The sequence below is a fragment of the Scardinius erythrophthalmus genome (assembly GCF_964197995.2).
Source record: "Scardinius erythrophthalmus genome assembly, chromosome: 8".
Classification (NCBI taxonomy): Eukaryota; Metazoa; Chordata; class Actinopteri; order Cypriniformes; family Leuciscidae; genus Scardinius; species Scardinius erythrophthalmus.
In genome coordinates, this window is record NC_138228.1 from 23,839,992 (window position 1) to 23,867,848 (window position 27,857).

The 27,857-nt window shown below is 43.1% G+C and overlaps 1 protein-coding gene and 1 pseudogene across 2 annotated transcripts in view; one reads left to right on the forward strand and one right to left on the reverse strand.

Moving 5' to 3' along the window:
- The window catches only part of LOC308694358, a 35,412-nt pseudogene extending 21,021 nt beyond the window's left edge, over positions 1–14,391 (forward strand). The window contains exon 6 of the transcript in view: positions 14,299–14,391. The product of the transcript in view is annotated as an uncharacterized misc_RNA (transcript). The remainder of the gene's footprint in view (positions 1–14,298) is intronic.
- Positions 14,392–21,209: 6,818 nt separating this feature from the next.
- On the reverse strand, positions 21,210–24,537 carry LOC308695068 (extracellular calcium-sensing receptor-like; the record flags this gene model as incomplete). Its single annotated transcript, XM_081373005.1, has 6 exons — positions 21,210–22,123; positions 22,211–22,334; positions 22,510–22,737; positions 22,853–23,680; positions 23,814–24,105; positions 24,317–24,537. 6 exons carry the CDS (start codon positions 24,535–24,537, stop codon positions 21,210–21,212), a joined length of 2,607 nt encoding a protein of 868 aa, XP_081229131.1.
- Between the last annotated feature and the right edge of the window lie 3,320 nt (positions 24,538–27,857).

Consider the following 27,857-nt stretch of genomic DNA (forward strand, 5'->3'; position numbering starts at 1 on the left):
CAATATATCCTGATATGAGGAGCAGATCCCGCTGAGGAGTGAGGTAGGCTGTTTTCTTTTCTCAAGTGTGGAATACGTTAGTGTAGGCCTATGCAAACCGCAAAAAGATGAATCGCATTTCTATAATATTACTCGCCTTTCTGTGAAATGAATGAAGGGTACATATTTGTAAAGACTGTATAGCCTAAATATGAATCGCGCGTCTGTGTGTGAAAGAATAAACTGCTTTGCTATAGCCTACTGAGATGAGTAAAAATCGACTGGAATATGTTGAAATAAAATGTATTTGTATAAGCAACGTATTAAACTGCAAATTAGCATTTATATGCCCTAATATTTCATAAAAACAACGTTACAGTCAGTCACTTGTTGACTAGATTTGGGTACAGTTTTTAGGCTACTGTAGAATATACTGCCACATCAAATAAGCTTTTGTTTAGCAATTTCTGCTCATATCTAACGCGTTATATATATATATATATATATATATATATATATATATATATATATATATATATATATATATATATAATTGTCAAAAATAAAGCCATAGACTAAGATGTTAGATGTTCCAATGTTGGCTATATTCAAACTAATGAATACATATGATAAAATGTAGGCCTATAATCTTTTTTCTTTTTCTTTTTTATAAAGAAAGAGTACACTTGAAATATTGTTGAAATTGTAATTATTGTTGTAATTGTAACATTTTTAATAAAATAGCAAAACATATTTACAAGAGAGATGTAAGCGAAATCGTACTCGGTTACTAATGTAACCTCGGTTCTCTCTAGAAGAGGGAACGAGTATTGCGTAAGTAGCTTACGCATCGGGAAAGTCTTCTTTCTTCGAGATCTGAAGCCAAAAAATTATCCTTAATTTTGTATTCATTGTCAACGCAGTGCAGCAGCCGACAGACCTAGGCAGGCTAAATAAGCGTGCTCATTGGCTGCTCGGCTGCAACTGCTTAAGCCTATCGGTGAGCGCTCTGAACGCGGCAACCAATGAGGGCGCTTCGCGCCCTCCACACCCTTCTAACCGTCAGAATGGGCGTGGCCAGCGTGTATATATTCAGCGCTCACAGGCTAAAATTCTGGTTTTCGCAGTCTGAAGCGCAAAAGCTCGTGGCGCGACACGGCAGGTTACGCAATACTCGTTCCCTCTTCTAGAGAGAACCGAGGTTACATTAGTAACCGAGTACGTTCTCTTACGAGAGGTTCTCTCGTATTGCGTAAGTAGCTTACGCATCGGGAACCCTTTGTCAACGCCGTGTGCGCCGAGCATCCAGCCCATGAATCCCAGGGGAACCGGGGAAAACACTCTGCTGGGAAATGTGGCCGGTCGGAGAGACGGGCCAGCGCAGTACATGCACTTCATGCAGCATATGAAATAGAGCGGCGCGGCCGGTCTATAAACATAACAGTACAAACAGTAGGGCCGGCGGAGCGAGCCCATACAGTACATAAGCACTCATAAGGGTAGGAGAAAACGACATAGTCGGTCTCACATGAAGAGAAAAATTCCCGCGCGGCAGAGAATAATGCGGGCGGCCAGCAGCGCGGGCCAGCACCGATAACAGCGCGTAACGGGAAATAGGAAACAGAACGGATCAGCCGGTCTGAGTCAAACACTTCACCCTGAGTAGTTACCAGAATAGCGCCAGCATATGAACGTAGTCTGCACACGGGAGCTGGGCAGAGCATACATGTCACTTATACTGACAATATTTTTGCCTGTAGGGCAGGAACTTCCAGGTTATAAAACCTCACGAATGTTGACGGGGAGGCCCAGCTCGCCGCCATACAAATGTCGTGGATAGAAATTCCGCTGGACCAGGCCCACGACGAGGCCATGCCTCTAGTGGAATGGGCTCTGATGCCCAGAGGGCACTGCAGGTGTTTGGAGGCATAAGCTGTTGCTATCGCGTCCACTATCCACCTGGACAAGCTCTGCTTCGAGGCGGCAAGACCTTTGGTGCGTCCGCCGAAGGAAACAAAGAGCTGCTTTGAACGCCTGAAAGCGGCGGAGCGCGTGATGTAAACTCTCAGCGCCCGGACAGGGCATAGGAGGTTATCACTGTCCCCACTATCGGATGCTGGCAGAGCCGAGAGGGAAATAACTTGTGCCCTAAACAGGGTTCCAATCGCTTTGGGGATGTAACCGTGCCTCGGTCTGAGAATGACTTTCGAGTCATTCGGCCCGAACTCGAGACATGCAGGGCTAACAGATAGCGCGTGCAAATCACCCACTCGTTTGACTGAATACAGAGCTATCAGAAAAACGGTTTTAAGCGACAGATACTTTAGATCCGCGGATTCAAGCGGTTCAAAGGGAAAAGCCTTTAGGGCCGCCAGGACCAAGGACAGATCCCACGAGGGAACCGAGGGGGGCCGCGGGGGATTCATCCGTCTAGCTCCTCTGAGGAAGCGGATAATGAGCTCATTCCTTCCCATTGCCCGGCCGCGCGTCGTCTCAGCGAACGCTGTAATAGCGGCTACATATACTTTGAGCGTGGAAGGGGATCTGCCCTTTTCCAACAGCTCTTGTAAGAAGGAGAGCACCCGCGGGACCCCGCATGCGCGCGGATCCAGGTTTTGAGTAGCGCACCATTTAGAAAGCACCGACCATTTAGACGCATAGAGCCGTCTCGTGGAGGGGGCTCTCGACTGTGTGATCGTGTTCACGACCCCTTCTGACAGGTCAACGGGTATCCGTTGATCACCCATGCATGCAGCGACCAGCGCTCTGGATGGGGATGCCAGATCGATCCAGCGGCTTGGGAGAGGAGATCCTTTCTCACCGGGATCGGCCACGGGGGTGAGTGCGACAGCCTCACTAGCTCTGGGTACCAAGTTTGGTTTTCCCATCGCGGGGCTATAAGCAGCACTGAGTGGTGCGTTTCTCTGATCCTCGAAATGACCTGTGGCAACAGGGAGATCGGAGGAAAAGCATACAGCGGGAGGCTGGGCCATGTCTGGGACAGCGCGTCCTCGCTCTTCAAATAAAACTTCAGGCATTGAGCATTGTCTTTCGACGCAAAGAGGTCGATTTCCGCTCTGCCGAATAGGCGCCAGAGAAACTGGACTGTCTGGAGGTGCAGAGACCATTCTCCCAGGGGAATGTTGTCCCTGGACAGTCTGTCTGGACCGACATTCAGGTGGCCCGGTACGTGCGCGGCTTTCAGCGAGCGCAGCGAGCGGTAAGCCCACACGAGGAGGCGTTCTGTCAGCCTGCACAGATTCCTGGATCTGACACCGCCCTGTCGGTTCACATAGGATACCACGGACATGTTGTCCGAGCGGACTAGCACATGGTGATCCCGTATGAATGGGAGGAAGCGCCTGAGCGCGTTCTCGACCGCTATCATCTCCAAACAGTTTATGTGGAGGCATTTTTCCCGGTCTGACCATAGGCCAAAAGCCGGTTTGCCCTCGAACAGAGCGCCCCAGCCTGAGGTGGAAGCGTCCGTCGAGATAATTTTGCGGTGTGAGATAGCTCCCATTGTCACTCCCCGCTGGTACCAGTCGGCCGCTAACCAGGGCTTCAGAGCTGAAACGCAGCTCTGAGTCACTCTGATGCGAATACCGCCGGAAGCCCATGCTCTGTGAGGCACTCGGGCATTCAGCCAGCATTGTAGCGGGCGCATTCGTAAAAGACCCAGCCGAAGCACTGCTGCGGCTGAGGCCATACAACCCAGTAGCCTCTGAAATGTCTTGAGAGGTACGGTGCTGCCCGGCCGGAGGGACGCGGCCAGGCGTCGAATGCAGCGCGCGCTGTGTCGACAGGCGGGCCGTGTACTGATATACCTGACCGTCGAAGGCGAATCTCAAGAATGGCCTGTGACGGGGTATTATCAGGATCTGAAAAGCACGCGTCTTTTAGATCGAGAGATATAAACCAGTCCCTCGGGCGAATTTGCGCGAGAATTTGTCTGGTTGTGAGCATTTTGAACGGTCTTCTCATAAGAGCCTCGTTCAAACGTCTCAGATCCAAAATTGGTCTGAGTGCTCCGTCCTTCTTGGGAACGAGGAAATAACGGCTGTAAAAGCCCGACTCGCTCATGGAAGGGGAAACCGGTTCCATAGCCCTTTTGCACAGAAGTGTAGCTATTTCTGCTCGAAGTAGATGTGCTACTTCCCCATTCACTCTGGTCTTGATACACGCTTGAAAGCGCGGAGGGCGGCGAGCGAACTGCAGAGTATAGCCCTGTTTTACTGTGCTTAGCACCCGTTCTGATGCGCCTGGAATAGTTTCCCACGCTTTTGCGTGTGCAGCCAGGGGCAGAATGGCCTCCGGGCTCCGATCGCCGCGCATCGCGGGCTCGAGAGCTCGAAACGGAGGGGCGGGCGCGGCGGGCGCGGCGCGCGTGCTCTTGGTGCTTAGATACGGCAGATCGCACGCAGCGATAGCTGGCCGTTTTACACACAGTGTCCCGGTGGCTTTAGACGGGGAACATAAAGTGTGAGGCGAAAATGTTCGTTAGTATGTGTGAGCGCTCGAGGGCGGGCACAGGAGTTACATTCAGGGGCGGGCGCGGCGCGCGCGCTCTTGGTGGTTAGATACGGCGGATCGCACGTAGCGATAGCTGGCCGTTTTACACACAGTGTCCCGGTGGCTTTGGACGGGGAACATATAGTGTGAGGCGCGAAAATGTATGTGTGAGCGCTCGAGGGCGGGCACAGGACTCACATTTAAAACATGACCGGTCGTGCGAGGCCGTGTGACAGAGTGGGCAGTGAGTAGGTGTGGGCACGGAGAAGTGGACACGTGACCTACTTTTAACACTAAAGCGGCTTTTGCCTGCTTCATGAGAGTGGGCTCTGTGAGAGACACGGGATGTATAGTGCTTGTGTACAGGGGTGAGCACAGAACGTGGGCACATTCACTGTACTAGAAACACATACTGCGTCAGCCGTGCAACCAGACATTATGCTCTTTTGACATTTTTCTGGGTTGCCGTGAGAACGGCGGATGCGCGCAGGCGAGCGGGTAGATACCGGCTCGTTGACTGCGGGGTAAACAGCTGCAGTAGCCGTGGCAACGGGGACTGACAGAGCGTTAAGCTTCGACGGTGGTCCAGCCGCAGGGCTGCGGGATTTAACCGTCTTTTCTTCTCTCGTGTTTAGACGCTCAAAAAATACTCGAGCACCCTGAGAAGGTGTGGTGCGAGGGGCGGGTTCGCTTTCTGTAAGTAAGAAAGACTGGCCGCGAGCTCGGAGAAGCAAGCAGCATAAATTTTATTTTCCCCGAGAGCTGGGATCGAACGCGGGTCTCTCGCATGAAAGCGTATGATTCTGCCACTGAGCCACAGGGGAATCACATAGGCTTTCAGTTAGCGCGAGCATATAAAAAGCGACCTCATGTGTCGCGTCGGCGTTCGTTTGCAGGCGAGCGTGTGTTTAAAACAGGCTCGTTTACTGCAATAGTAATATTTCCAGTCGCCTGAACTTAAGAGGGGACTGAGAAATGTGTGAGAATTGGCGGTTGTCCAGCCGTAGCGAGACTAACACACTCTCTTCTCTTTTCGCCGGTGAGTGAGGCGCGCACGCTGAACGCTGCTCGTGACCGTCCGCTTTGTCATCCCTTGACTGGCGCATAGAGCGGGCTTGTTTTCTGTATGTAAGAAAAACTGGCCGTGAGCTCGGAGAAGCGAACAGCATAAACTTTAACTGCCGCGAGAGCGGGGACCGAACCCCGGTCTCTAGCTTGACAGTCTAGGATTCCGCCACTGAGCCACAGGGGAGAATACATTAGTATCATGTCTTGTGACGGCGTTTGCTTGCAGGCGAGCGTGTATTTATAACAGGCTCGTATACTGCAATAGTAACAATTCCAGTCGCCTGAACTTAAGAGGGGACTGAGAAATGTGTGAGAATGGAGGTTATAGTCCAGGCCACGGCGGGACGAAAACACTCTGTTCCCCTTTCACCAGTGACGCGCGAGGACGGAGTAGCTTTCTTGTAACGTAAAGAGAGCTCAGACCGTCCGCTCCTGCCATCCCTTGTGAGCGGCGCAGTTTGCGCGGCTCGAACAGAGGGAGAGGAAACTCGCTCCGAGACCGTCCGCTCCTGCCATCCCTCGTGAGCGGCGTATTGCACGGCTCGAACAGAGGGAGAGGAAACTCGCTCCGAGACCGTCCGCTTCTGCCATCCCTCGTGAGCGGCTCAGTTTGCGCGGCTCGAACAGAGGGAGAGGAAACTCGCTCCGAGACCGTCCGCTCCTGCCATCCCTCGTGAGCGGCGTATTGCACGGCTCGAACAGAGGGAGAGGAAACTCGCTCCGAGACCGTCCGCTTCTGCCATCCCTTGTGAGCGGCGTATTGCACGGCTTGAACAGAGGGAGAGTACGGGTATCTATCACATTCGCCTCATCTCCTGACGCGGCGGCGGCGCGGGCAGAGCCGGCGGTAGAGCGGCCGGGAGGGAGAGGGCGAGAGAGAGCTCGAGGGAGAGGTTCCGGCGAGCTCCTCAGTCACAACAGTCTCCGGTGGTCGCTGCGAGCGGCGCTTCTTATTGCGCGGCCCGGCAGGGACAGGCGGAGCGACAGCTTGGTCGAAAGCTTCAAGTCGAGCCCGCAGGGTCGACATTGAAAGCTCTTCGCACTCGGAGAGTGCGGTGGCGGCGTGCCCGCGGCCCAGGCGGAGAGCGCAGAGAGGTGGCGGTCTCCGTTGCTGAGCGGGGCGCGGCACGAGCCGCAAAAACGAGGCGTTTTTACAAAAACGCCTCGTGCTCTTTTAGAGTACACACAGAAACAGTAATAATGTAAAGGATATGTCGCCGGATAGCGTAGCAGGCACGGATGGCTGAAGGCGGCGAAGACGGCCGGCTTCCTCAGGCGCTGTCCTAAGCTTGCTGGTCGCTGGTTTCAACGGCGGCGGCTCTCAAGATCCAGCGATGCGAAGAGCGTCGCTGAAGACAAGAAAATCAGAATTTTAGCCTGTGAGCGCTGAATATATACACGCTGGCCACGCCCATTCTGACGGTTAGAAGGGTGTGGAGGGCGCGAAGCGCCCTCATTGGTTGCCGCGTTCAGAGCGCTCACCGATAGGCTTAAGCAGTTGCAGCCGAGCAGCCAATGAGCACGCTTATTTAGCCTGCCTAGGTCTGTCGGCTGCTGCACTGCGTTGACAATGAATACAAAATTAAGGATAATTTTTTGGCTTCAGATCTCGAAGAAAGAAGACTTTCCCGATGCGTAAGCTACTTACGCAATACGAGAGAACCTCTCGTAAGAGAACTTAAATGGTCAATATAAGTCTTCTTCTAAATACATCTTTTGTCCTTGCATTGTGGCTCAGTCAGTGTCACACCTGAATGAATGGCTAATTATGCAGAGTGGGTGGGACATTGAAATCTAAGGTGTAAACTACTCCTCCCCCTCGGATATTGGCTTTCCAAGCAAAACCTGTTTTACACCATTTAAATCAATGTATTTTTTTTTGTGAACGATAAAGCAAGACTATTTTCACATAATTTTGAAGCTAGAACTCAAAGGGATAACATCCATTAGTCAAAAGTCTTGTGGACACATATTTAATATGTGTTTTGTGGTCTTAATTCAGCAACTTTCATTTTAATTTTTTTCCAATAACCACGCATAAACATTATTCTCTTAAAAATACAAACATCTACATACACGTTGCTCGCATATTATGGTAGCCCGGTTTGTGCTATATAGAGTGAATTTACACCTTAGCCATTAACATGTTTATAAATAACTGAAAAAAGCACAAATGTGAAGGCATGTCAGAACATCTCAAGGACCCCAAAAACAGCTTGGTCCCCGGAGGGTTAAAATGAGTTTTCTCAAAATGAGTTTTTTGTCATTCTCCAGTATAAACATCTCAGCCTATGTAGCACCTACACCAAACTTTCCAGTTATACACTTAGCAGTATTCTGAAGATATTTTCAGAGGGATTTGTTAATAAATCATTCCTGGCCTGATTTATGTGACATTTTAATTAAAAAAAAAATATATATATATGGCTAAAATCGATTTTTTAAGGCTATGGACAGTATATTTTGATTTTCTAGGTAATGAAAGCATATATCCTGAAATCCCTCTGAGTTTTTTTTTTTTTTTCATCTTGTGTGTAAACAAAATGAAAAAAGAATTTTGCACCTGGCTTTATCATATGTTCAGATCTATCTACCGAAAATATATGCAAAATCATGCATATTTAATGAGATAATGCCTAATTTGCATAATTAAACATACACATTTCTAAAACTTGTAATACCTTTTTTTATACTTGTGTAAGTAATCAACTGAGGTAGTTTCATGGTGATATCTATTATTTTAAAATTTTACCCTATTCACCTGTAGTGTCTCGCCTTAAACACTTATCACAGCTAAATCCTTATTTACTTCCACCTCAACTATGGGAAATATATGAATTTTGGTACCTACTTGATGGGTAAATGATTTCTAGAATTTTGATATAAAGTAGATGTGTGTAGGATGCACCATATTTAAACAATTAAGTTGGCTTATTAAAGCGTTTAACTAAACTCTCAGGAGTTTGGGCACATGCGATTACATGGACATTACGCTAATGACATGCAAGAACCAGAGAACGGGGCGTAGGTCCCGCTCAAGACGATATCTGATTGGCTGTCGCACTTGGAAGGACGGGTCGGATGGACACGCTTATAACCCAATGACAAGCAGCTATGCGTTGCTTTTTGCCTGCTTTTGCAGTGACTTTTGCTCTTGCGTATGTTTGTGCTGACCTTTCCATCGTCCAGCGTGTATGCTTACATACTCTTCAAACCACCAAGAGCTCATTAAAAATAACTCATCAACTCTTCCGTAAGATTCTTCGTTGAACTTCGTCAAAGAAAACCTCTCAAAGTCACTCCAGCAGCTCCTCCAGACTCTTAGGAAACTCCGTTGCATAGCAACCCGCAATCCAGGAAATCCCCCGAAGTGCAACCCGGCAAAGCCAACCAACCACTCACCATGGAGTGCTGTCCCTCAGAACGCATCATCGACCATCTGCCAGCCAATCAGCGCCGAATAGATTCCCTCTCCAGCAACTTCGTCACAGAAGGGAACGCACGCGCTCACAGGAGCATCCAAATGCAAGCACACAATCTCCTAATTCTGGCTGAACTGGTGCAAATATTATTAAGAAAACGAACTAAGATTAAAGTGCTAGTAGATTGATTCTCTCAGGTTGTGGTCAAGAAATAGTGTCTAACGCTAGACATTTGGGACTCCATTCACCCTCCGTTAATAACATCACTTTTCTCTGTCACTGTTTTAATAAATGTTTGTGTGTTTTCGTTAGTTTAGTTTGTGTGTATTAGAGTAGTTCAATAAAGTCTTGGTTGATTTTACATACAAGCGTCTTGTGCTGTGTGCTTACAAGTTACTGCCTTAAGACTAGAAGTGCCAGAATTCCATAACTACTAGAACTGCCGCAAGCGGTAATTTTGACCGCTAGATTCCAAACTCTATATCTTTAATGATAAATACCCAATTGAGAGATTAATGCATTTATTGTATTAGGATGTCTTTTAAAAACAAAACGACACCACACTGTACATTTAAACAAGTTCAATTATACATGTATAAATAAATAATATCCATAGATGTCCTTAACAGAGTAGCCTATGTTTTCATGTTTACACTGTTCGATCGCGCCCGCGCCCGCCGACACACACACACGCACACACCATATTCCAGCATTGCAATCTTGACATTGCAGCCTGTTCATTATAGCCATAATAAAATATAATAATAAAATAGTCAACCTAACATATCAAAATTCCACTGCTCTGTTTGTCAGTAGCCTAGTACAATTCGTACCATTTTGCGCATGTGAGGAGGATGATTTTTTCCGTCGATATTGGTACATGTGTGAAGTACAAAGCCTATAATAAAGAATAGTTTACCATCCAAATACATCGCAAATGTTGAAACATTTTGATTCTAACGCCGCTTACTTTCACTTTCGCTTATAAAGTATTTCATTTTGGCTTGTTTATAGTTATTTTTTCATTCTTGTTCTTTTCTGAATATCATTACATTTAAATGATTTGTTGTTGAATATGTTTAGTGTATTTTTTACCACATTTTATTGTTGTGTATATTGGTATAGCCTATAATAATACTGCGAAATTCAGTGCGGTCAATATGACCGTCTATGGCCGAAATAGGTAGCCTAAATATGTTCATTTGTTTTTTTTTGCCTTAGGTGTAATTTATATGAAAAACATTTTAAATGAAAATACAGACACTTTTAGGAAAAGTCAGGTACCAGCAGGATTGTATTTATTTTTTCAACAAAGTTATTGCAGATATAAAATTCAAAACGGTCAAAATGACCGCATGGCAGTTCTAGAGTTAAACTGTAGATTTTGTTACCTTGCTCATAATCAGTTATCATAATTTTATGATATTATTACCGTAGGCCACGGGATAATATTCTGTCCAGAACTGATCAAATACCCTAATCTCAATTTATCGGTGGACGAATAGTTGATAAAGTGTTTAATATTAATTCTGAATAATTTGCATATTAATTCGGTTCTTATTCACTGTAATTCAATCCCCTTTGAGTTATATTGATCTTAATTCCCTTATTAATCTTACATTAAGGAGACCTTCCGATTTCTGACTATCACTGACTTAGCACATTGCATCTTGCGACTATTACAAAAATTACACCTTTTGGGAAGCATAGGCGGCCGCTTAAGGGTAAAATAGTTCTGCATCCTCTGACTATTTCAGAACTGGCTATGTTTGATTGTGAGCGCACATTCACGACGTGACGTCTCAAAGCGATACTGGGTCCTTAATGAATGAATAATTGAAAATATGGGATACCCAGAATAATCAAAGATCTAAATTAATTCATAATCAATATTTATGATTACTTTCTAATAAGAAACACAATCTAAATTTGATTATCATTTGAAATTGAAGTCAGATTAAGCGCAGAGATAAAGTAATATCGAAACTAAATTCTAATAAATTAAGTGAACTTCACTGGAGCGCTGAAAAGACATACACGCATTATATACCTTCGCCCAGACCGTTGGAAACCGTTTTTGGGCCACTGGGTGGTCTTTACAGGAGTGACCAGATTATGCATGCTGTTTCATGTAATTTTTGGAACAGGAACATGTTTACAACAATAATCCTTTTTGCACACTTATTCCTTTTTATAAACGATATATCAATGATATTGTTTTTTATTTAGATGGGAGAGGATGATGACTTGGATCATTTTGTTCATTATTTAAATGATCTTGTTCCAACCATCACATTTATTATGGAAGCAAGTTTTGAAAAAATCAGCTTTTTGGATACTTATGTTTGTCAACGATAATACTTTATTTACAACTCTTTATAGAAAACCCACAGACCGCAACAGTCACGCTACTTCACGCTAAAAGCTTACATCATATCCCTCTGAAGAAAGGTCTGCCCTACAGCCAATTTCTTCGAATCAAAAGAATTTGTACGAACATTGACGATTTTGAAGTGGAGTGTGATGAGATTGTAAAAGTAATTGCACAAGCAATTGTAAAAGTCAAATCTGCATCAGCTAAGTCACAATCTAAGTCATCTCATAGACCATCTCACATATGCTGTACCACCTACACTGTCCATTGTCAGACAATTAAGTCCATCATTAATAAAAATTGGCATGTTCTGAGAGCTGATGTCATTGGAAACAAAATCTTTAAGGAGCCTCCCCTTTTTTCACACTATAGGGGACGTAATATAAAAGATCATCTGGTCAATTTGGATACTTTCATCAAGGAGAAAAAACATGTGACTTTGGTCTACAATATATTGGTAAGACCAACCGCCAATTAAAGGTCTGCATCAATGAGCACAGGAGTTCTATAAGAAGGACAGATATCCATTCTCTTGTGGCCAGGCATTTTGCAGATGCTGGTCACTGTCACAGTTGTGTTCTGTTTAGTTTGTTTTCATTGGACTTTTCTGCCTGTCATCATGTCACGTGTCTTCTTCACTGTCATTATTAGTTCAGTTGTAACTTGTATCACCTGTGTCTAGATCATCATCATCATCTACATCAACTGTGTTCTGTTAATCAGTGTTCATCAGTGTTGTATTTAAGTTCCTTCAGTTCAGTCAGTCTTTGTCCGTTATTTGTTGTATTAGTGTGTGAGTATCCTGCCTGTACCCGTTGGAATTGCTATTTAGTAAAAGTTTGTATTGGAGCCTTTTTGCCTTCTCGTCTTCTGCCTGCACCACACCCTGACAGTCACAAGCTTACTGACATGAGATATTGTGGTATTCAGAGACTGTCTAGCTCAAGAAGAGGTGGTGACTCTAACAAAAAAAACTGTTACAATGTGAACTTAAGTTGATTTATAATATGGATTGTGTGTATCGAAAGGGATTGAACAAATTCAATTGTCATGTCTCTTATGAATTATACCTTGTTAATCCAAAGTACAACAATCGTTCTCAAATTTGATTAGAACTATTTACCCTTTATATTTATATTGTGATATACATTTGTATGGGTTTATTTATGTAGCGGGTAGGGTGGTTGAGATGGGAAGTGTACCTTTAAGGCCTGCTCACTGGCACTGATTATTTGGATCAGGTGGTGTAAGTGATGTGTCCCTTTAAATGTGTCGTGAGACATGAACAGAAAAACATTAATGCGGTGTGAGTTGAAGAGTGAGCCTCTAGGTGTATTGGCTGTGTAAACGGGAGAACGTGAGTCTTTTTGGAAGGTCATGCCTATTTGTTGTTAATACTAAACTCATTGAAGCGCCTAACACGGCTCTTTGTTTGTAGTTCGGTTTGGCGTCTGCGTGTATGGTGACCAGTAAATGGTACCAGCAGTTACGAGTCTACAGAAACTTGCTCACATAATAGCGAGTAGTGATTCTACACGGGTTTGCAGCAACGCAAGTGACCAGAACGCAGGGCTGCGGGAAGAGGTTTTAGGTTGGGGGTGCTGATTTATTTATTTTTTGGGGGGGGGGGGATAGGGGCGTCGCCACTTTTGAATAAGAAACAATATCAAGACTATAAAACTCGTCAAAAAACACGCACACACTCAAACCTGACTGCACATCACATTTTTAACTTTATTGATTCTGCTTTTATTCGTAATGCAATGGACCGGTCAACGGGACATAAATTAATCCTTAAAGGATGGGACTTTATGGGACATTTGCACAAAAAGAATAAATAACTTACCGTAGCCTATTTTATAAGTCATTCCGGAGTCGCATATCAGTCAAAAAATGCAAAAAATGCGCCACGAGGAAGAAAAAAACATATATAGCCTAAGTCGCACTGGACTAAGTCGAATTTTTTTAGAAATGTATTTCACAAAAAAAAAAAAAAAAAAAAATGTTACAGACGGGACAGTTCTCGCTTACGGACGTGAGCGCTCTAAAGCGGCACTAAGAATGTTTTAAAACTTTCACAGAGACCTCAAACTGAAAGCACAAAGCCTGTCTTTAAATTTTATTTCATTTTGTATTCATTGTATCTTAATTTTAATCGATGTTTCATCAACCAATTGTCTGGATTTAATAAAGTAAATATGGGCTATTAGAAAATAGATAATCAGGACACGGAGGCGCTGGCGAACCTGGAGCTCGTCTCATAAATGAACCGAAACTCAGCGTAGGCCTATAAGGTAGCCTATTGCCTCACAGACCTGAGACATATAGATAGCTTGAAATGTCTACTTTTAAGCAGAACAATTTAAAACGAAAGAAAACAGACTGCGCTGCTTAGGCTATGTAATTCGTATGAAATGTGCATTTATCTCTGGCGTTGCGAAGATCGCGAGTCGTCAACTTCATCTGTCTAGCCGACACTGACATAAAAAATAACTTTTATTAGTAAACAATTAAAATGTCTCCTGCTATATTTTACATATTTGCCTGTTCCTTACAAAACACTGACAGTGGGGTTTTTGACTGTTTTTTTTTTTGCAGCTGCAGACAAATTCTTTCGACACACACACACACACAATATTACATAACACTCTGCGCTTATGTTTTAAAAAGATAATTTAACATATAAATAACAATTTTTAAATAGCCCACTTAAAGTGTATATTACAAATAAATGACTAAATGCTAAAAATTAATACATTTTAATGAACAAACATATGCGTTGCATTTACAATTCTGTGAAAACAGGGGGTGCTGCAGCACCCCCAGCACCCCCACTTCCCGTGGCCCTGCCAGAACATGAGTCTTTTTGGAAGGTCATGCCTATTTGTCGTTAACACTAAACTCATTGAGAACCGTTTAACACGGCTCTTTGTTTGTTTGTAGCTTGGTCTGGCGTCTGCGTGTATGGTGACCAGTAAATGGTACCAGCAGTTACGAGTCTATACAGTGCTGCTGCTAGCCATTTTGGTGCCCTAAGCATAATTCCTTTATGATGCCCCCCACCCCAACCCCGAGAAAAAAAAACGTTTGTTTTTGCCAGTTTAACTTTTTATTACCAAACATAAAACTCAATACCAATAACACAATAGCAGCATCACAGTATAAAACTTAAGAACACTAAAAAGAGAAAGTAAAATCTTCACAGCTTTGCTGACTTTGTAAACATATGTAGAATAGCCAACACACACTACACATTTGAAAGTGAAAACTTTTCTTCAGTAAACAGAATAGCAAAATAAAAAAATTCTCAAAATAATCCATACATGTTTTTCCCAAATTCAATGTCACTTTGAATAAATTACATTTATTAGACAAAATATTCAAACAAAGAATCTCATACTGGAATCAATTATAAACATTTAAAACTGAAAGCATGGCAGCCAATGAGTTCTCCCTCTTTATTCCTTATGTATCAACTATTTGATAAATATAATATAATATAATATAATATAATATAATATAATATAATATAATATAATATAATATAATATAATATAAAAGCATAATAGAATGAGGTGCAATAATGCACACAATTAAACAGTAGGCTATTGTTTGCTTTATATCATTCATAATGACATTTTATATTTTTTATATATTTAACAGGAATTGTTAGCCTACCATGTGCACTGCACTGACTGCTAACGTTAACTGTTACTGAGAAAGTATTAACCATCGTCACGTCAAAATAAACCATAAACTACTGCTCAATATCTAAAGAAAGATAGTAAAGAAAGGAACAGCTAGCTGGCGTCAGTTATTTGTATTGCTTAATACAAATATGTATTGCTTTGTATTAGGTAATGTTTAACAGTAAAATCTCAATTTAGCTTGCACCGAAGTTATAAGTTATAATAACATAGTTTGCTAACATTAACGTCAGCAAGTTTGAGGCGCGTTACGATTAGCAGCAGCACATGCAGCACATTTCCCGTATTTAAGAATGATTAAACATGGACTTACCTGCAAGTGATGCACGGGCATCATCTCGCTGTTTCTTCTTCTTTCTTTTCTCAGATCCTAACTCCTGCTGTCTTTAAGGGGCCATTTCCAAAAAAGTTGCCTACTGTCTGTCTGTCAAACTTCGTCCTTCGCAAAGGTGCCCGCGCGAACAACCGGCACGGACCATCCAACGCGGGGGGGCAGTACTTTCTAGACTAGAGCAATTAAATTATCTTGTTTCCCCTTTTTTGTTACATATACATGGCTAAAATGTGCCTAATAATATTTCTATAGGCTAATGAAATAATATCGGCATTATAATTTTTTTTTTCATTAGGCTATTTTTGGTGCCCCCTCAGCACTTGGTGCCCTACGCACAGCGCGTGATGTGCATGGTGGGAGCGGCGGCGCTGAGTCTATAGAAACTTGCTCACATAATAGCGAGTAGTGATTCTAAACGGGTTTGCAGCAACGTAAGTTTATTAACCTTTTTTCTTTCCGACGTAACGTAATGTTTAGCGCTGATCGTTTCCTTTCTTTGATATTGCTTATGAATAGAAGCAACACTGGGGAGAGTGCACAGCTATTAGTCATCCACACCATTTAACTTTATTGTTACGGGGCATATAGCTCTAATTCATCTAGGCTGGTGTCCAAAGAAAAATGTAAGTTTATCTAATCCTTTTTTTTTTTGTCCTAATTTTCTAATTAGAGATTTAATATTGTTTTAAATTGTCACGATGCTATCAAACATCGTATCATAAACCACTTATGCTTGTGATTACAGGAGGATTGCCTTTGTCTGTCACTAGCCACTGTTTTTCCTGGGTTTAATCATTCTGTTTTACTTTTTATTTATTTGGATGTTTGAGTGTGTGTTTTGGGGATCTGCTACCACCGTTCTGTGATGACCTGGATCTAGGTGGGCCTAGGATGGAGTCCTGCTAGTGGTAGCTTGTTAATCTAAATGTTTTGTTTGTTTTGTGTTTTTGTTTCTCTGTTTGGCAATCATCATACTCCAATATTCGGCCTATGGGCATTGTGCAGTATCTCCTTTGGGGACAGTGTCTATTTTGCAATGTTCACTAGTGTGAAGTGTGAAATGCTGTGTTAGTGTATGCACGGCCGATTTGGTTTCTTGCAGTGTTGGAGTGTGTGTATGTGAACAGTATCTATTTATTCGACTTTAGTCACTGTAGTCTTGATATTGTTAGATTTTATATCCTGTGACTCATTTATTATGAGACTTTTATTCACTGTTATTTATTTATTGTAGAATTGTTCACTGTTACCTACGGGGAAAATTTGTCCGCTCTGATTGCCAATCAGTATATTATTGTCTAGTGTTTAATAAAATTATATTTGATTACATCAGTCCCATTTCTGTTCCTTTATTGGATACAACCTGTCAAATAGTTTAAAGGGGAGCGCGATTTGGGTTTTCTAGTTTAGATATTCAAATTGTGTGCGTCGGAGCGCCCCCTAGGGGTTACATACATACATACACACATATATATATATATATATATATATATATGTGTGTGTATATGTATACATATATATACACATATACACACACTTTATTTTTATTAAATTACATTTTTAATTTTCTTTTTTTCATTTATTATAATCTTTGTTCTTCTCTTTCATTTATTTAATTATTTGTTTTGTCATTATTATTATTATTATTATTATTATTATTATTATTATTATTATTCTCTCTCTCTTGTAGCATGCTGTCCAACACTGTGTTTGGATCATTTATTGGTCTTGGTTTGGTTGATCATGTGATCTATGTAACCATGTGACTTCATAAATTAAGATGGCTCCTGCACTTAACATTGTAAGCTTGGCATTGAGGTTACATGTGACCGAAACGTTTGCCACTTTTTTCAGTAAAAGCATTGATTTTATCTCTTGTCTTTGGTGGAGTGTGTGGACTCTCTTGAAGTGCCTCTCTAATTGACATCCATCCAAAGAAATGGCCTCTGGCCTCCTTCCCTGCGCACCACAGTGTTGCGTTTCTTTTTTCTTTTGCTAACATTGGAAGCTTGACTTAAAGCAGCTTTGTCACACTGCACCATTTTCCTTCCATTTTGCATTTCTATGGCAAAACTGCACCGTGATTTTGCCAAGTAAGACATGTTCCTGATTCAAGATATTTTGTTGATCCTAGAACAACATTCCTGTCCAAAAATGTAGTCCTAACCCTCTCCCTATCCCTGCCCCTAAACCTAACCATACCCCTTACTAATCCCTCAAATCAGAGGTACATGATAGGTGAATAAAAATGAAGTAGAAGCATCAAAATGTAAACTTGACTTACAATAAACTTGTCCCCTCAAATGTGATTGGTTGATTGGAATGTTGTTCCAGGATCAAGAAAGATGTGGATCCAGGAACATTTTGCACTTGGTGAAATCACATTCACCCATGTGACAAGGCAAGAGTGATAATGAAGTGGCTTGGAGATCATTACACTGAAATTTTGGATTTGTGGCCAGGCAACTCCCCGGATCTTAATCCCATAGAGTCCTCAAAAGGTAAGTGGACAAGCAGAAGTCCACAAATTGTGATCAGCTCCAAGCATTACAGTAACAAGGCAAGAATGGATTGGCATCAGTCAGGATTTGGCCCAGAGCGAACTGCCAAGGTTATAAAGAAGGGTCAACATTGTAAATATTGATTATTTGCATATATTAAATGTTTTTGCCAATAAAAGCTTTTAAAACTTATGAAATGGACTCCCTGGAGAATATTACAGAGTGTTTGAAAAAGAGCTGACTCCAATTCTGCATAAGGTCTACAATTACGCGCTCTCAGAAGGTGTTCCCCCCCAGTCATGGTCTGAAGCCATTATTAGTGTCATCCATAAAGAGGGCAAAGACCCAACACTCTGCACCTCTTATCGTCCCATTAGCCTTCTATGTGTTGATCTGAAAATACTTACGGCCATCATTGCAAACAGAATTCAAAACCACATAAGAAAACTTGTAAAACCTGACCAGACTGGTTTCATTGCACAGAGACAAGGAACAGATAATGTCAGAAGAGCCTTAAATCTCCAAATAATAGCGCAAAAAAGGAACTCCCCATCAATGCTTCTCAGCTTAGATGCTGAGAAGGCGTTCGACAGAGTGGATTGGGCCTTTCTACAGCAGACTCTCAAACATATGGGTTTTAATGACACCTTTATTAAATGGATCCAAATATTTTATAAAGACCCTAGGTCACGAGTAAGGGTTAATGGCCACTGCTCTGACTTTTTCTCACTGGGACGCGGCACTAGACAGGGTGAAGTCCTTTCCCCCTCTTTATTTGCACTTAGCATAGAGCCGCTGGCCGAACTGATTAGATCCAATCCTCTCATACAGGGAATAAGAGATGAAACCAATGCTCCTCATAAGCTGTCTCTTTTTGCTGATGATATTTTATTATTTTTGGAAAATCCTATTGCCACCATTCCTGCCCTGCTCCAAAGCCTTAATGAGTATAGTACTGTATCGGGATATAAGGTTAATACAAACAAATCTGAAGCATTAATGATTGTTGGGAACTGGCCATCACAGTTAGATAATTTGGTCTCATTCAGACACTCCACACAGGGGTTTAAATATCTAGGAGTAACAATTACCCCTAAGACCACTCAGTTGTTTTCATCTAATCATGAAAAGTTATTTAGGGAAATCAAAACCGATTTGAATAGATGGGATGTACTTCCACTTTCTCTCCTAGGAAGAATTGAATGTATTAGAATGAATGTTCTACCTAGATTACTGTTCATATTTCAAAGCCTCCCTGTTTTTGTACCACAATCTGCATTCAAATCATTAGAAAAATGCATTTCAAAATATATTTGGCAGAACAAAAGGCCAAGAGTGCGCCTTAAAATTCTGATGTCAGATAAGGAGAATGGTGGCCTGAGGTTGCCTAACATAAAAATGTATTATTGGGCTGCCCAAATAAGAGCAATCGTGGCCTGGATCATTCATGATCCAGAAACAATATGGGTCTCCATGGAGGAGGAGTCAATGCCTGGAATATCTCTATCGAGGCTCCCATTTATTGGTCTAGAGACACAGAAGAAAATGAAGATCGAAAATTTATGGGTTAAAAATACTCTAAAAATCTGGAACCAGGTACAAAAACAATCAAGAGGATTGGTGGCCCTCTCGCGAGCCATGTCCATAAGCAGGAATATTGAATTTCTTCCATCTCTAACGGACAGGGGCTTTGATAAGTGGGCGGAGAAAAAGCTTATCACTGTAAACCAACTCTTTGAGGGAAATGTAATGAAAACCTTCGCCCAACTAAGAAACAACTTTAATCTACCCTCAGGGGACCATTACAGATATTTACAAATAAGGGACTATTTAACAAAACATAAGAACTGGGTTCAGCTCAGAAGAGAACCAACAAATATAGAAAAACATTTGATTCATCTGATTGAAAACAATGGTGTAATGAAAAAACAAGTGTCCTTAATTTATTGCAAACTGATGATGGATATGTCGGATAATACACAACATATAAAACAGCAATGGGAAATGGAACTCAATGTGACATTGGATGATGATACTTGGGTAGGTGTTTGTTCTGGTTGCCATAAGGGGGTGGGGAGTCAAATGTGGAAGGAGTTTGACTGGAAGTTTAAAATCCGATTTTTCAGGACACCACTAAAGTCTCTCCGCTCTGGGAGTTGGGGTAGCAATATGTGCTGGAGAAAATGTGGACTTGTGGGTGATCAAACGCACATATTTTGGGACTGTTCCATTGTTCAACACTTTTGGACTGAAGTTAAGGGGCTTGTAGAAAAGCTCCTTAAAGTGAATCTTTCCTGGGACCCTTTAACGTTTCTACTGGACAAATTCCCGGATTATCTGTCCCATGATCAGAAAACTATGCTACATCTCCTACTAATGGCTGCAAGAAAAATGATAACAACTTATTGGTTGAAACCTGAACCACCCACGGTCTCACAGTGGATACAAAAAATCAGACAGTTATATTCAATGGAACAGTTGACAGCACAACTACAGCTGAAGAATCACATCTTTGAAAGAAGATGGGGACCAGTTCAAAGCCTTGTTGGATAGGCCACTTATGTCTCTTTTAAGTTTGTATTTTTGCTTGAAGTTTGTCTATTTATTTTTATTTTTTCCTCAGATCTTTATTGTAACCATATATATCTTTATTTGAGAGCTCGGGCCCAATCTCAGGACTGTTGTTATTGTTTGTATTTATGTTGACTGTTGTCAATAAAAGTTCAAAAAAAAAAAAAACTTATGAAATGCTTATCACTATTTTCCAGTATACAATAGAAACGTTTAAAAAATAATCTACAAATTCTGAAGCAGCAAACTTTGAGAAACACAAAATGTATGTCACTGCCAATACATTTGACCCAAGCTGTATATAAAAGTCAAAGTGCAGTTAAAACAAGGCTGCATTCGTCCCGAAAACATGCATGCCAAACAGAAAGATTCATACACATTTCACAAGTTTGCACTTACATGTAATCAGATATAGTACAAAATAAGCATATTGGTGAGCTGACCGAGGAGAGGGCTTCTGAGCTTGTAATTTGGCCCGAACCAGAGCACCCCCCCTCCCCCCATCCCCCCATCCTCCCATCCCCCTCCCCCCATCCCCCCATCCCCATCCCCATCCCCATCCCATCCCATCCCATCCCTGGACTGGATAGGAATAATTGAGAGTGAGGAGTTGGGGTGGAGGAGGGATGCTGGGAAAACTGTTGTAGAACAGAGGTAAGTCGGCTCTGTGTATATGCCCCTTTTCGCGTTGATTGGGTAAATTATCTGAACGTGCTCCTCCTGAACTTTGTTAATAAACCATCATTTATTTTGTGAATCTCTTCCCATGACGGCTTTTTTAGTGTTTCTCTCTGGATGTAAAAGGATAATGTAGCACTTTGGGGCAAATATGGCCACCAGTAGTCCAAAACTAGAAGCTAAAATGGCAAATATTTCCACAGCTACTGCATATTTCCCTGGAGAGCTAACATATGCTGGAACAAATGCAACCCACACAGCACAGAAGATCAACATGCTGAAAGTGATAAACTTTGCTTCATTAAAATTATCAGGAAGATTTCTCGCCAGGAAGGCTATCAGAAAGCTTACTGCTGCCAACAGTCCAATGTATGCCAACAATGTAGAAAAACCAGCCATGGAGCCAATAGCACACTCATATACTATTTTAGAACGGATATACTGGTTGTTTTTATGGGGTGTTGGAGAGGAAGTTGATAGCCAGACTGCACATATCACAACCTGGATGGCAGTTAGGACCAGAACTGTGCATCTTTGTTGAGCTACTCCAAACCATTTTAACGTGCCTTGGCCCTCTGGTCGAGAGGAATTAAACACAGCTATTACTACCATAGTCTTGACTAGGATGCTGGAGATGCACAGGACAAAGCTTATGCCAACCACAACATGTCTTAACAGACATGTCCATAACTGTGGCTGACCAATGAACAGTAGTGCACACAGAAAACACAGTTTGAGTGACAACAGCAGCAGGAAGCTGAGCTCTGAATTATTGGCGCGCACTATGGGAGTGTTACGGTGATTAGCAAAGATGACCATCACAAGAGCACAGAAGCAGGTGCCAATCAGGGAAGCAGTGGTCAGAGAGATACCCAGAGGTTCCTCATAAGACAGAAACTCTACTTCTTTGGGGACACACTGATCCTTATCTGTATTGGACCAGAATTCATCTGGACACACTGTGCACTCATTTGCATCTGTGATTTAAGAAAAAGACAGAAGGTGAGGGATTTTAGAGCAACCTACTATCAATATAAACAAATTGCCAAATATAATCATCTCACCTGTTGTATTAGAAATCTCTCCATCTCCGCATGGAAGGCAGTCAAAACAGCAGACAGGAAAGCCCTTCCTCGTGGCTCGTCTGGTTCCTGGGGGGCAGCTCTCACTGCACACAGACCTTGGGGCCTGAAACGGACATCATCTGTTGTTAGTCATATGTTTGTCTGTCATCTCTTTTACATAATGACAAGCTTGACCTTTCCATTACTTCATTCTTATTTGTCTTTTCAAAGCTTTGAGTATTTTTAGGTTATATACTGTATCTGCAAAAGGGGTGACATTAACATGCAATGTTAGTTACCTTTTTTGGCTCAAAGTTCCAATATAATGCATCTTCATCCAGTTTGAGCACCATCCCTGTTGCTGCCCCTTCATTTACCACACCAACAGCTTTGACCCTTATTGACCCATCAAAGCTTGGCTGCCAGTTCAGGACATCATAGATGGCCAGAGCATCTCCATTCTTATCAAATGACACATGATCCCCAAAGCCTGTGGTATAATCCACTTTCTGGAGGTAGTGAACCAGCTGCACAGTTTGTAGACAGAACTTTTTTTTATTAATGTAGCACATATATTTAGCTTTTCCACATTAGCTCTTGTATATTCCTGGAGAGAATCTGCACTATACCTGTACGTCTTACCTGCCAGGGTTTCAGGTTTGTTTTGTCAGCACATCTGTTCCCACTGAATGGTCCTCTACCCTCCTCACACTGCATCAGGTCATGAAACGCATGTGCCAGGGCATAAACTGCCTTATACACATTATAAGTGGCCCTCAGCTCTGAAACATCGGTGTATGGTGTGTATGTTGTTCTCAGATCCTCCTGTCCTGTACAAATCTTTTTCAATTGCTCTCCATCTCTCTCTTTACCATCAGTTTCATAACTGCACCTGAACATTTTCTCCCAGAAGATCCTTAACATATTATTTTTTGGATCATTGCTGGGATGGAGACGTAGCAGAAATTCTTGAAGTCCCTGGATCTCTCCACGCCTGATGGCGATCCCCAGAGTGCCTCTTAGAAAGGGTAGTAAACGTGGAGTGTGGTGTACAAGAGAGGTGGCCCAAGCTTCACTCGCAATCCATTGTCTGCCTGTTATGTTCTGCAACACCACATCATCCATCAAAGGTATCAAAAAGGATGGAGTGGAAAAAACTACCACCACTCTAGCTGTAGAGGCCTGAATCACTGTTGTTATATGGTGAATATCTCTGAGGTTGTTATCATGGGGAAGGATTTCAGAAAAAGCAATACAGCCACCAAACAGCTGTATTTCCTGTTGGAAGAACTGAGCAGCATAGATGCCATAGTCATCATCACTGTAGACGAGACCAACCCAGGTCCATCCAAAATATTTTAAAATCTGAACCATAGCCCGCACCTGGAAGGCATCACTGGGAATAGTTCTGAAGAAAGAGGGGTACTTTTTCCTATCACTCAAACAGGAGCAGGTGGCATAGTGACTAACCTAATTAGAGAGAAAGACAGAAGAAGAGAAGACAGAAAAATAGTGAAATTAACAAAAAATTATCAGTACTTATGAAATTTTTTTTTTGTCATACAAAAACAGACAAGAAACACTTTTTTTTAACTAATCTTACTATAGGTACTCTAAACAGCCCAAGAATACTGGAAATTGCAATGGAAGCAGTTGAACTTGAATCCCCCACGATTCCAATCACTGGTGGTGGGCCAGTGCAGTTTAGATTTGAGAAGGACTCCTCTGTCCCACTAGCCAGGGATATGGCAGCCCGAAACGCCATTCCTAGCATCACACAGTTGTCATAAACATGGTAACCAAGAGTGATGTTAGGCAGCAGGTTTGGATTCTTATTGATCTCATCTATTGCAAAAGCCATGGTCTGTGCCTGCTGGAAGCTTTCCATATCAAATCTATGAAAAGCAATAGAATTTTGATATTTAACTATTCTACAATTATCAAATTCACAATGGCAACACACAATGGCAATTAACATTGAATTCAAGATGTTTTGTAAAAATAAATAAATAAATAAATAAACATTGAGATATATTTTTCTAGTTTTAATAAATTGTTCTCTTTTTTCCAGCCTTGTATTGCTGTCCTTATCCACTCTAGACTCACTGCTCACAGTAAGGTGGTTCTGGCTCTGTGCTGAAGCTCAGCTCTGGGAACACTGTGAGGAAGTCAACCTCGAACAGGCCTCCAAATATAACATCTCCATCCTTGAACATTCCATTCAACTTGAAGTGTCCTTGAAGCTGACAGGTGCCTGATCTGAGTATTGAAGCTGACAAAATAAAGTTAAAGGACAGATACAGGCAGATGTACAGAGTGAAACTCATCTCTATTTCTGAGCCATTCAACCACTCTGCTCACTAATTTATGATGAAGCTTGCGTGGGTGTTGCTTTAAAAGAGCAGGCAATGTTAAGTGGGTATCTCTGGCAATCAGGATCTTGCCCTCCTATCACTGTTTTTTTTTTTTTTTTTTTAATCTATATTATATTTTTTTATGATAGAACCAGTTCTTTAACAGGGGTGGGGCAGGGGAAATAAAACAGTACTGATGGAATAATGAATACCTTATGCATTCACAGTGATTTGCTGCTCAGGAAGGTTTTGAATGATTATTTAGAGATGCGGAAGTGACAAAAAAGTGTTTTATATCTTAGGAATATAATATCAATTATATTATATCTACTTGTCCATGTTTCCTTGACCGGGTTTTCCTTAGAATGTCCTCTAGATGTCAGTCTTGCATTTGACTTTTGCTGAGAAAAAAATGTAAAACAGAAAAGGAAAAAAAAAAGAAAAAAGAAGACTGCCTCAACATAATCATTCTGTGACAAATGCTAATACTAAGGTATAAAGAATTTTATCATACTGGTTGATTTGCATATGCATTTTTAAGGTGTCTATAATGTATTAACTAGTAAAGAACAAAATCTTTAGTCATCTAACATGTTTTAACAATAATTTTAAATATTATTAAACACGTCTGTGGAATACGAGACTGAATGATCCAGAACAGATTGTTCTCTTACAACAGGTTTTCTCGTATTGCGTAAGTTGCTTACGCTATGGGTAAAGTCATCTTTTCTCGAGATATGAAGCCAAAAAATTATCCTTAATTTTTATAATCCTGTCAACGCAGTGCAGCAGCATGCAGACCTAGAGCAGGCTATCTAGCGTACTCATTGGCTGCCCTGCGGCAACTGCAGCAGCCAACCACTGAGCCTGCAGTGACGTCATGCCCAATGAGGGCGCTTAGCACCCTAACGCGTCACAGCCCGCCAGAAGGGGCATGGTTTAGCATATATCAGGAAGGGCTCGGAGGCTGCTCCCCTGATTTTTGTCTCTTCAGCGAAGCTCTTCGCATCTCTGGACTCTGAGAGAAGCCGCCGCCGTTGAAGCAAGCTACCAGCAAGCAGAGGACAGCGCCTGAGGAAGCCGGTCATCTTCGTCGCCTTCAGCCATCCGTGCCTGCTACGCTATCCGGCGTCATATCCTTTTTCTGCTGTGTGAGTTCGCGGCTGCGACACACATTCTGTCTAAAAGAGAAATTTCCTACGAGGCATTGTTTCAAATGCCTCGCACCTCTCTCCCCGCTCTGTCTCTCCCTCTGTTCGAGCCACGCAAACTGCGCCGTTCACAAGGGATGGCAGAAGCGGACGGTCTGAGCTAGCTTCCTCACGCTCCCCCTCTGTTTGAGCCGCGCAAATGGCGCCGCTCACAAGGGATGTCAGAAGCGGACGGTCACGGGCTAGCTTCCTTTATGTTACAAGAAAGCTACCCCGCCCTCGCGCCCCATTCGCGCGTCACTCACTGGCGAAAGGAGAAAAGAGTGTTTTAGTCCCGCCGAGGCCGGACCAACCTCTTTTTCTCACATGTTTCTCAGTCCCCTCTTAAGCTCAAGCGACTGGAAATACCAATATTGCAGTAAACGAGCCTGTTATAATACATGCACGCCTGCAAACTAACGCCTACGCGAAACATGATGACGCTCGCCCCTCTTCCCGCGCTCTCCCCCTCTGTTCGAGCCGTGCAAACGGCGCCGCTCACAAGGGATGTCAGAAGTGGACGGTCACAGGCTACCTTCCTTTACGTTACAAGAAAGCTACCCCGCCCCTTGCGCCTCGTTTGCGCGCGTCACTCACCGGCGAAAGGAGAAAAGAGTGTTTTGTCCCGCACCAAGGGTCTCGCCGCCTCGAAACACAGTCTGTCCAGATGGATAGTGGACGCTATTGTGGCTGCGTACGCGTCTAAAAACCTGCAGTGCCCTTTGGGCATCAGAGCTCACTCCACTAGAGGCATGGTCTTATCGTGGGCTTGGTCCAGCGGGATTTCTATTCATGACATTTGTACGGCGGCGGGCTGGGCCTCCCCCTCTACATTTGTTAGGTTTTACAACCTGGAAGTTCCCGCCCTGCAGGCTAAACTTTTATCAGTCTAATGGTGCGTTCTTTTATTGTCAACGAACCGACTCGGACCTCGGATATGACGTCACTTCCACACTTCAAGCGTTCTGGTATGTTTTGCGGGTCCGAGTTTGGAAAAAAACATGGACGCCACCCGGAAAGCTGTTGCTATGGTAGCACTGGCCGAGTACCAGGCACTCCAAAATAAATATGTGCTTACTAGTTTACCTTCTGTTAGCAACGCTAGCCACGTTAGTAACACCCATTTGAAACAAGGCTTCATTCAGTATTGCACTCACAACAAGACCGATTCCCATACCCACAGGCAGTGATACGGACACAGTAAGGTATTGCAGTAATACGACGAGTGATTAAAATTTAAACAACATCATTTAAACAACCAAAGCGGTACAAAAACAATGAAAACAAGTAACACAGGGCGCAGCCATCTTGGATTCCGTATCGGAATTCTTGCTCGGTGTCCTCACGGTTGTCCAAACTTCCGAGCGGCAAAATCTGAGGAAAGGGGGCGTGTTGGTGCGTGTTGCTAGGCAACGTCTGTCTTCCTAGTCGGAACTTTGACACGGATAAATAATAGAACGCAGCATCAGTCGTGTGTATGCCCTGCCCACAATTTTCGTGCACGGGCTACTTCTACTTAATTTAGCTCTCCTGGTTGAGCTGCACTATAAGGGTTGTGTCAGTTTCAGTACAGACCGGCTGGGCCGCTCTGCACTCCCTACTGTGTGCTTATGTACATGCGCTAGCCACTCTGTTGGCTGCCTGTTTCCCACTCATCGTGTTCCCCGGGCTTTCCCTGGGACTCATACAGTGGATGCTGGGCGCGCACGGCGTTGACAAGGGGGTTCCCGTAGCGTAAGCAACTTACGCAAGACGAGAGAACCTCTCGTAAGATAACGTAATTGGTTACCTAATGTAACCTCTGTTCTCTCTAGAAGAGGGAACGAGTATTGCGTAACCCGCCGTGCTCGCGCCACAAGCTCATTTCGCTTCAGTCGACGAAAACCAGGGGAGCAGCCTCCGAGCCCTTCCTGATATACGCTAAACCACGCCCCTTCTGGCAGGCTGTGACGCGTGAGGGCGCCAAGCGCCCTCATTGGGCGTGACGTCACGCCAGGCTCAGTGGTAGGCTGCTGCAGTTGCCGCAGGGCAGCCAATGAGCACGCTAGATAGCCTGCTCTAGGTCTGCATGCTGCTGCACTGCATTGACAAGATTATAAAAAT